Source organism: Triturus cristatus, chromosome 3_1, assembly GCF_964204655.1.
Source record: "Triturus cristatus chromosome 3_1, aTriCri1.1, whole genome shotgun sequence".
In the NCBI taxonomy this organism is placed as follows: Eukaryota; Metazoa; Chordata; class Amphibia; order Caudata; family Salamandridae; genus Triturus; species Triturus cristatus.
Window position 1 is genome coordinate 888,807,989 of NC_140583.1, and position 9,849 is coordinate 888,817,837.

The 9,849-nt window shown below is 41.3% G+C and overlaps 1 protein-coding gene across 3 annotated transcripts in view; it reads left to right on the forward strand.

Moving 5' to 3' along the window:
- The window catches only part of LOC146861238 (sodium channel protein type 2 subunit alpha-like), a 544,972-nt gene extending 535,856 nt beyond the window's left edge, over positions 1 to 9,116 (forward strand). For all 3 annotated transcript variants that reach the window (XM_085645392.1, XM_085645389.1, XM_085645390.1), the window contains one exon: positions 5,892 to 9,116. In XM_085645392.1, coding sequence (XP_085501518.1) covers positions 5,892 to 7,090 — 1,199 coding nt within the window. In that variant the 3' untranslated portion in view covers positions 7,091 to 9,116. The remainder of the gene's footprint in view (positions 1 to 5,891) is intronic.
- Positions 9,117 to 9,849: the final 733 nt, after the last annotated feature.

The window sequence follows — 9,849 nt, forward strand, 5'->3', positions numbered from 1 at the left end:
AAATTTATTTTTAATTAATGTTGAATTACTTGCTATGGGGTGGTGGAGGCGGGTTCCATGGAATTTGTTTGCAACTCCGTGGACCTCCGCATAGCCCCGCTATGCCCACTACGCTCAGGGTTACATATTACATGCCTTTGGCCAATGATTATGACGCAGGTGATGCAGGTGAATAGATTGGTCGACCCTACTGGGAAGATAACTGGTATGATGAGTTTTTAAAGATTAAATGCAAAAATAGAGCTTAGAAGTCACAAGCACTCAAAAGGTTACTTGAGGTTGTGAGAGACCGGAGCAAATCCAAAGTTCAAGCCGACCATGATGGAGGGCAGAGCGGCTACAGGACAGACGTAGGGCCCGCTGAGAAAGTACCTTGAATGCATCAAAACATCGATGCTGAGGGCTCGATGCGTCTATCTTTTCTATGTAGTCGGTTCCCTACTTCATCATCAAGCTTCGCTGAGGTGAAGGAAATGCGTCATTGTTGAGCTACGCAGAGTGTCGTCATCAGGCCATGCAGGCTGTATAACCACTGTCATCGAACAGCCTCTGCGTTAGCGTCAAAGGGTGATGCATCGGTTCTGATCAGCGCAAATAAGACGATGTGTAGGTTTTGTAGCAAAACTGCTGCAGAACCCATTTTTGAGTCCCAGAACTTAAGGCACCTCAGGCAAGGGTAGGCCACACAGAAGGCAGAGTTCAGTAGCACCAGCAGAATTGCATGAAGTCGTTTGTATCCCTGAGACTTCAGAAAACAGGAGGCAAGCCAGCAAGCCCTTGGAGGTTACTTAAAGGGAAAGCAGAGTCCAGCTCTCATTCAGCAGAGTCATGGAGCAGCAGGCAGCAAGCAGAAAAGCAGTCCTTCAAAAAAGCAGTCCAGTTGAATCCTTTAAGCAGAACAGCAGACCTTCTGACAGAGGTTCAGTTCAAGATCCAGAAATGTCTGATTTTAGGGGGCCAGAGACACGGCCAGTATTTATTCCCAAAAGTGCCTTTTATGTAGGGTTACTTCAAAGCAGCTCTCTGAAGTGCACAAGGATCCCTTTCAACCCAGTCCTGTCCACGAGGCTACCTTTGGGAAGGGAGGGGTAAATCAGTGCTTTGTGTGTGAACAGGATCCTACCAATTGAAGTGTAAGCGTCAGCCTCTCCCATTCCTCCTTGCCCAGAAAGACCTATCAGAATACAGATGAGTGCTCAGAATGCAGATGAGCCTCACCTTCCTGTGTTTGTGGCTGTCACAAGAAAATGCGCAAAGTGTAGCTGTCACCCAGCCCAGACTTGTATTGGAGACAGGCTGTAAGGCAAAAAAGTGCAATAAGTACAGAGAAAAGTCTACTTTCTAAAATCAGCATTTCTAAGACAGTAATGTTAAATCCAGCTTCACCAGTCCTGGGAAGTTAGCATTACCATTCTAAAGATATGAAACATGAAAAAGCTACTCCTTTCTGATCAGGAATTACAGCTTAAAAGTGTATTAAGGTATTTCCAATGCTGGCCCATTAGAGGGGTAGGCCTCGAAATAGTGAAAAACGAAATAGGCTGTTTGTCACTAGTAGGACATGCAGAACATTAAGATATATATCCTACCTTTTACTTACATAGCACCCTGCCCTTAGTATTACTTAGGGCCTACATTATGGGTGACTTATGTGTAATAAAAGGGGAGTTTAAATCTGGTGTGTAGTTTTAAATGTCAAGTCGAAGTGGCAGTAGACTGCACACAAAGGCACTGCAGTGGCAGGCTGGAAAGCCAACTTCTGTGGGTGGGTAGCCAGTCAGTGCTGCATCCCACAAGTCGCATTTGAAGTACAGGCCCTGGGTATATGTAACTTACCAGTACAACAAACATGCCAATCAGGTATACATCAATGTCGTCATGTTGAGGGGAGAAGCACATCCTCTTAAAATCTGGTTAGCAGTGATACAGTGTTCAGAGTCCTGAGGTCAACAAAAAGAATAAACAGAACCTGGAGGCAAAAGGTCCAGGGGAAGATCACCCTAAGGATGCCAGGCCTAACAACATCTCTCCGATTTCTTGCCCCCTGTACCCCCAGCGAAAGCCACTGAAGAGGGTGTTTCTTATGCTGGGGAAAAGCAGAAGGCGGCTGAAGTTCTTGGTCTCCAGCACCCCACCTTTGAGGTCTTTATTGAATGTACCCAGCCGGGGCAAACTAATACCGAGCCCCTATTGCCTTTTAATGAGGCCTTACAGATACCCTTGCTCTCCCCACGGTCAGCTGCCAAATTGCACGACCCCACCAACGAGTCCTTGGAAGCACTGCAGTTTTGTCGCAGCACCCCTCTCCTGAGAGCTTAGTGGTGGAGCATCTCATAACCAAGCTACTGCGAGCACTTTCCTGACTTTTCCCTCCGATGAGAAATCCCAAAGAGTACAAACCTTTGGGAAGTGGGTATTTTCTTCCATCATCCCATGGAGGTGCTGTTTGATGGAATCGGCCTGTTTGGGGACACTGCGATTCAGGTCTGTTGTGGTTCAAAGACAACAGGGCCAAAATATGCTTTCTGGGCTCGTTTGCCTCAGTAGACACATCAGCCCTACTGTATCTGTCACAGTTTTGTCAGAGGTACCACATACCAGCATCCGATTCAGCCTCAGCAAAGTGCCCAGCAGTTTTGCGGCTGGGATCAGGCAACCTCACAGTCTAGGGCACTGAGCTCCTGAGCCTGCTTCCCTCCCCCACACCCCACCTGCCAAACCCCGTTAGCGGGCCCTCAGTGAAGCACATCCACCCAGTTGAAGACAGGATCCAATGATTCTTGATGGATTGGCATGCTATAAGATCAGACAAGTTGGTCATGCAGATAGTTCAGATGGGATACTCCTTGCCCTTCATTGCCACTCTGCTACACCTTCCATTGTCCACCGAACGACTAACGGAGGGCCATCTATCTGTCTTATGAAAGGAAGTGCAAACCCTTTTGACAAAAGGGGCTATCCAGAAGGTGCCTCGCCAGAAGTAGATCATGGTTGTCATTTCCACTACTTTCTGGTGCCAGAGGCCTTTGTCCTATATTAAACCTGCACCCTCTCAACGCCTTTCTCTGAAAGGACAAATTCAGAATGCTCACATCAAACCTACTAGGGGCCTATCTTCATATACACGTCCTGTCCCTACCCCACCCAGAGCTGACAGTGGTGACTGATGCTTTGCCTCTGGGCTTAGGCAGCCACAAGGTAGAGGTGGAGATCAAAGGACTCTGGTGTCCTCCTTGACCTCTGGCCCATCCACTTGACATTGAAAGCCTTCCTTTCATCCATCAAAGAGAGTCTCGCACAGGTGCTTCTAAACAACACCACCGCCATATGGTACTGCAAGTGGCGGAGTCCTAGACCCAGTGCCAGTAGGCACTACACCTCTGGAAATTGCTGGACCACCATTTAGTTTTCCTGTTGGTAAACCACCTGACGGTATCTTTGAATGCCAAGGCCAATGAACTCTGCTGTAGTCGCCTAGCGGATTATAAGTGGCAACCTCAACCGGAGGTGGCGCAAGGTCTCTTCCGCAGAAAGGGAAAACCTTAGCTCGATCTATTCGCCTAAACCAACAATACGCAATGTCAGATGATTTGCTCATTAGAGTTTCCAAGGTGTCTCCCATAACATCATCATAGTAAGTAAATGAGCTGGAGGCTCGCTGCCTCCATCTGCTGTATACCATATTCTTCTCAGATAAATTGGTGATGCGGGCGCCTGCATCCTTCTTGCTGATGGCTGTGACATCATCCCACGTCAGTCAAACCATCGCCCTGCCGGCATTCTATGCTCCACCTCTCCCCTCTAAGGAGGAGTAGAGACTCCATGGCTTGGACCCAAAAAAGCAATGAGCTTTTTACATCGATCATACTAAAGAACACCAGGTGGATGATGAGGACTTTGAGGGGTTCACTGCAGCAAAAGGCAAGGCAGTGCAGAAAAGAACCATCTTCCGCTGGATCATGCTCTGTGTCAAGATCTACTATGCAGTGGTCAAACAACAGCTTCTGGAAGGACTGTGACCTCATTTCACCAGGGCTAAGGCTGCTACCACTGCGTTGGAATGTGGTGTTCCTGTCTTGCACATCTGCCAGGCGGCTACATGGACATCACTCTATACATTCATGAAGTACTACTATCTGGGTAGCCAGTTAAGCCAAGAGGGTCATTTTGCCTGTATTGTCCTACAGGAGTTTTTGGTTTGAGCAAATTCACAGATCCCCTCCTAATAGGTATTGCTCTGGTATCTATTGAAAAGTTAAGGAATCTGCAGTTAGAAGTCTCATTCGGAAGAACAAGTTATTTACCTTCGGTAACACTCTTTCTGGAAGAGACTAACCTCGGATTCATTATAGACCCTCCCATCCTACCTGTTCTGTGAGCAGGGCTTTTTGCATTAATAAGATACCAAGTCTAGGAATCTGCACACTGGTCAAAGCCAATATGCTATTGGGTCTCTGCGTCTGTGGTGTTGTGTGTCACTTTAGATACCCGTATATAGGTCTATTGAATCATGTCCTTATATAGGCACAATTCGACTTGTCATTATTTAGGCATAATATTCCAGTCCTTATTTAGGCACTGGCCATGCAGATTCAAATACAGGCATGGTCATCTACGTCTGTCCATCCCACGTTACAACAAGTTCTTAGAAACCAGACCCTTAAGCCATTGGGATTTTCCCTGCTGGGATTATTGATATCTCCAAGAGCTCATCTATTATGCATGAACTACTATTCCTTAGTGGTTCATTCATGACGTCTTCCTCTGCCTGACTTTATGTCAATGCTAACATTTCTAGACACCTTTCAGGTGTAAATATACCTTCACTTGCCCTAGCAATTCAAGGTACGGAGCTGACTAGAACCTAAGGAAATTCTTGGCATCTGATATAAAATACTAACTTAAGCTCAGACCAACTATAGCTTAAATCAGCACCTACTTCCTATGTCGCACTACATTCAAGTTAGGTACACTGGGGTAGAATTATTTAGAAGCACCAGATAAGAATCCACTTTTAGCCTGTGTATTTATGTGTATCTATATAAATATAGGTCATAGCTAAAATACAATGCTGTTACAGTTTTACTTCTTCTTACTGCTGACGCTGTGCATATTATATCTTGCTTACTGTCTAATGATCGTGACAGCTCATATCTCTTACACGAGAACTAAGACTGTTTAATAAATCCTATTTTCTGTGTAACTCTGAAGAAACTAAGCATGCACGATTGACTGAGTGAAACTGATATCTATTGTTTCCACGATTCTGAGACACGTTCCGATTCTGAAAGGAAACAAAGTTGTCATGTTTATATGGTTGTCAGAAACGAATCCCTTCTTGTTCATTCGAGAAGTTTCTAGTGACCTCTGAGTTAGCTGGCACACAGTAATTAAGTTTAATATACTCGATAGGAGCATACTGACCTCAGTCCTATGAACAGAACTATAGTGTATATTATTTCAATGCGCAGAGCCTATAAGGGAAATAGGAACTACACTATAGTGGGCTTGGACAGCCCCAAAAGCAAATGACATTAGCGCTAGGAAGTGCCTCCCATATGAGCCCTGCACATCATTTCTGGTGCAAAATAGCATCAGTGCGGAACCACACAGCACCGATAGGCACTGATCAGAAACTTGGAGATCCAGTTGGATGCCTGGGGAAAATTCAAAAGGTAAGGAATTGGCGTTTATATTGAGTCTCTACCAGAAAGAGCAATACCGATGGTAAGTAACTTGTTCTTTAGCTCTTAGTAAGCCTTTCCTTTGTGCTTATCATTAGAGACTGGGCAGATTATACTGTGAATGCATCAATAGCATTTGTGATTTTTTAATATTTTGTTACCTTCTATGAAAATATTTTCAATATGCAATGTTTTTGTTCCTTATAGGTATGTTTCTCGCTGACATAATTGAAAAATACTTCGTTTCTCCAACCTTATTCCGAGTAATAAGACTTGCCAGGATTGGTCGCATTCTGCGTCTCATTAAAGGTGCTAAGGGGATCCGCACGCTACTATTCGCTTTGATGATGTCACTTCCTGCCTTGTTCAACATTGGCCTTTTGCTTTTCCTGGTGATGTTTATCTATGCCATATTTGGAATGTCCAACTTTGCCTATGTCAAAAGGGAATCAGGAATTGACGACATGTTCAATTTTGAAACATTTGGCAACAGTATGATCTGCCTTTTTCAAATCACTACATCTGCTGGCTGGGATGGATTACTTGCCCCTATTCTTAACAGTGGTAAGCCAGACTGCGACCCTTACATACTTCACCCAGGAAGCAGCACTGCTAGAGGAGACTGTGGTAATCCATCTGTTGGAATTTTCTTTTTTGTCAGTTATATTATTATATCTTTTTTAGTTGTTGTAAACATGTACATAGCTGTTATTTTGGAGAACTTTAGTGTTGCCACTGAAGAAAGTGCTGAGCCTCTAAGTGAAGATGATTTTGAAATGTTCTATGAGGTCTGGGAGAAATTTGATCCAGATGCAACCCAGTTCATAGAATACAGCAAACTGTCTGAATTTGCAGATGTTCTGGATCCTCCTCTACGAGTTGCTAAACCAAACAAAGTGCAGCTTATAGCAATGGACTTGCCCATGGTAAGTGGTGACAGAATTCACTGCCTTGACATCTTATTTGCTTTTACAAAGCGTGTTTTGGGTGAAGGTGATGAAATGGATGCTCTTCGTCTACCAATGGAAGAACGATTTATGGCGTCAAATCCTTCAAAAGTTTCCTATGAGCCAATTACATCTACTTTACGACGCAAACAGGAGGAGCTTTCTGCTATTGTTATTCAGCGCAGCTACAGATGCTACCTTTTGAGAAAAACATTGAAACAAGCCTCATACATGTACAGGAAAGACAAAATGAGAGCTGGCAATAGCCTTCCTATCAAAGAAGAATTGGTTATTGATAAGCTGAATGGAAACTCAACCTCAGACAAAACAGACATGACCCCTTCCACAACCTCTCCTCCTTCCTATGACAGTGTAACTAAGCCAGACAAAGAAAAAAATGAAAAATACAAAATAGAAAAAGAAGACAGAGGCAAAGATGTTAGGGAGACTAAAAAATAAAATGCAAACACTAATTTCCATTTGTTTGAAAAATTGTTTACAGCCTGTGATGATGACCCATTTGTGTCAACAGGACTCCTTCTGGAGATCTATGCCAAACTGACAGTTCTCATAAAATGTACTTAAGGTCAGTGCCTATAACAAGACAGTGACCCCTTGTCAAGAAATACAGTACATATACTTGACTGGAGGTTACTGTTTTCACTACCAGCTGACACTGCTGAAGAAGAGTCAAAATGGCTACTCAGTCTGTTGGGACCAATTAAGGAGATACAAACCTACACTGTTGTGTCACACAAATGTGTGTATAATACAGTAATTGGATCCACTGTTTGAATTTCAGCTGATCATCTTGCCATATGTTTACAAAATTATGTTTGTGTATTCAACTTAATGTGTTAACACTTAATTTGTGTAATTTGTTTTTACATGTGACACATTTTGTAATTGGGATTTTTAGATGAGTAAGAAAATGAAAGAAATAACAGCTATGTGTGCTGCTAGGATCCTTCATAATGTAAGCAAATTGATCTGCATGATAGTATGTGGTTCTAATACACTTGCATAGTAATCCAGAGAATCAGCTCAAATCAACAGGGTTGTAAGTACTACAGTATTTCCTGAACTGGCTGTAAGTGATGATGTGCTTAACTTCACGTTTGAAGCTGTTTTACTTTGAGACATATCAGTATGTCTGTAAAGTTTCACCCAATCCACAAGCACAAGCCAAGTGATTTTGTTTCTGTACACATTTCATTTTCCGAAAGTATGGACTCTGTTTTTGTCAAGTGCTCTTCTGTATAAAACAAAATAATGAATGACTCTGTCTTAGATTTCTGAATTGACCAAAAATGTCACACAGTAAGAAGTTCTGTTTTATTAAGCAGTACTGTTTAGCCATTTTCAGCTCAACAACTTTGGCATATGATATGTCATTGACAGCTCTTCTATTATGTAAATATTTATTTTACCCTGTGGTGGATCTTTGAGCAAGCAAATCATGATCAAGCACAGTATTTATTGCATCAAATATGTACCACAACATGTGTAGTTTGCAAGCTTTTGACAGGTACTATGAAATATGCTGTAACAATATAAATAGCTTGGACATTATCACAGATGCATGTCAATATTGCCAATGCTGCTGTATTCTGTTCTTTTCACCGTCCAAACGTTTTATATGAAAAGCCACGTCAATGGTAGAGTGAAAGCAATGTTGAACAAATGCTTATGCTCTCATGTCATAATGCAATAGTTTGCATATATTAAACGGTTATATTTTTTTCAGTGGATACTGTTTTGTGTATAGACAGACTTCCGTGGACATGTTGCAAACAGCTTAACCCGTTGAAGATATGTGGTTAGAATTTTCTAAGAAAATATAAATAGTGTAAAAAATTCATTTTATTTTTTGTTTTTAGCATTTTGTACATAAAAAAGAAATCAATTTACTTCAGGCTGATGCAAGTCACTTTTGTTACTTTCTATCCATGCCAATGTTTTTCTGAGGACCGTCATAGAAAAGAGCTGGAGAGAAAAGGATAGTCAGAGGGTTCTTCTTTTTTAATACAATATTTGCACATGTTCAATGTGAATCAATTTGTGTAAAATTGATAACAGAATTCACTTTCTTCCGAAGTTATATATTGTGTAGGAAGAAGACAGGAGTGTTTTGTTTGATTTCCAAACAAGTTTTAAGCAAATCATGTTTTTGTCTTTTTCCGTGTTCGTATACATAGATTATTTTTATTCTTGTTGATTCATGCTGCACTAGAACTGTTCTAAAGGAATATGGGGAGCCACAATCTCCTTTTTTCACACCAACAAAGAAACAAATTTGTTTAATTAAACACGGTGGGTCATTTTGTGTAATACACAAACTAAAGTTAAATGTAGAACTAATTTTATGAAATTTGACTTATAGTGTATTAGTGAAATGCATGCGGGGAAAATGTTTCTTTTACCTGAAACAATGGTAACTACATTACAAATGAGCCAAAAGAATAAAGATTTTTTTGTATGTTAACTTGGTCTGTCTATCTACATCTTTAAATTAAATAAGAAATGAGTGCACAAAAGAAAGTGAATTGTTATTAACAATTTTGTACAATCAACTACACAAATTGAAAAAATACAAATAAAAGACATACTTCATCAATTTACAAGCCTATTCTTGGACTACTTTAATTTGGAAAAACTATGAAAGAGTAAATAATCTTGTGCAAGTGGTAGATGCATCATATATTTTGAAAAAGGTTGCTAAATAACATTTTCAGAGTTTATGAAGTACAACCATATTTTAGACAAATGTTAGACAAAGTATATGATAGCCTTCCTCCTTCAATCGCAGTACTTCTGTTTAGATATGTACTTTTCATAGGCATTTTTCACTGAGCCTGCCCCCTCCTTCATTATTCAAGTCTCTTTCAACAAACACTAGTTAAAGATATTAGCGATCTTTCAAGTGATCTTTGAAACCAGTGACATAGACAGCATGCTCTGTATTTTGAAGAGACCAAGTGAAGAGAATAAAGCGTTTTCTGAAAGAACAGATGTCTCCAGTAAAACCTTTATACAGTTCTGCTGATCTTGGTAGGTTGTAATACAGTTATTGACACTTCCCAGCCAAATTCATAGTATACTTATGTTGATTCTTGGTATGAGCTTCTCAAAAGAAAGGCTGAAATGTCTGTGTCCTATCTCATTTTGACAGTCGCAATGCACATGATCCTAACCAGGTTGTTCCCCACCAGGAAATA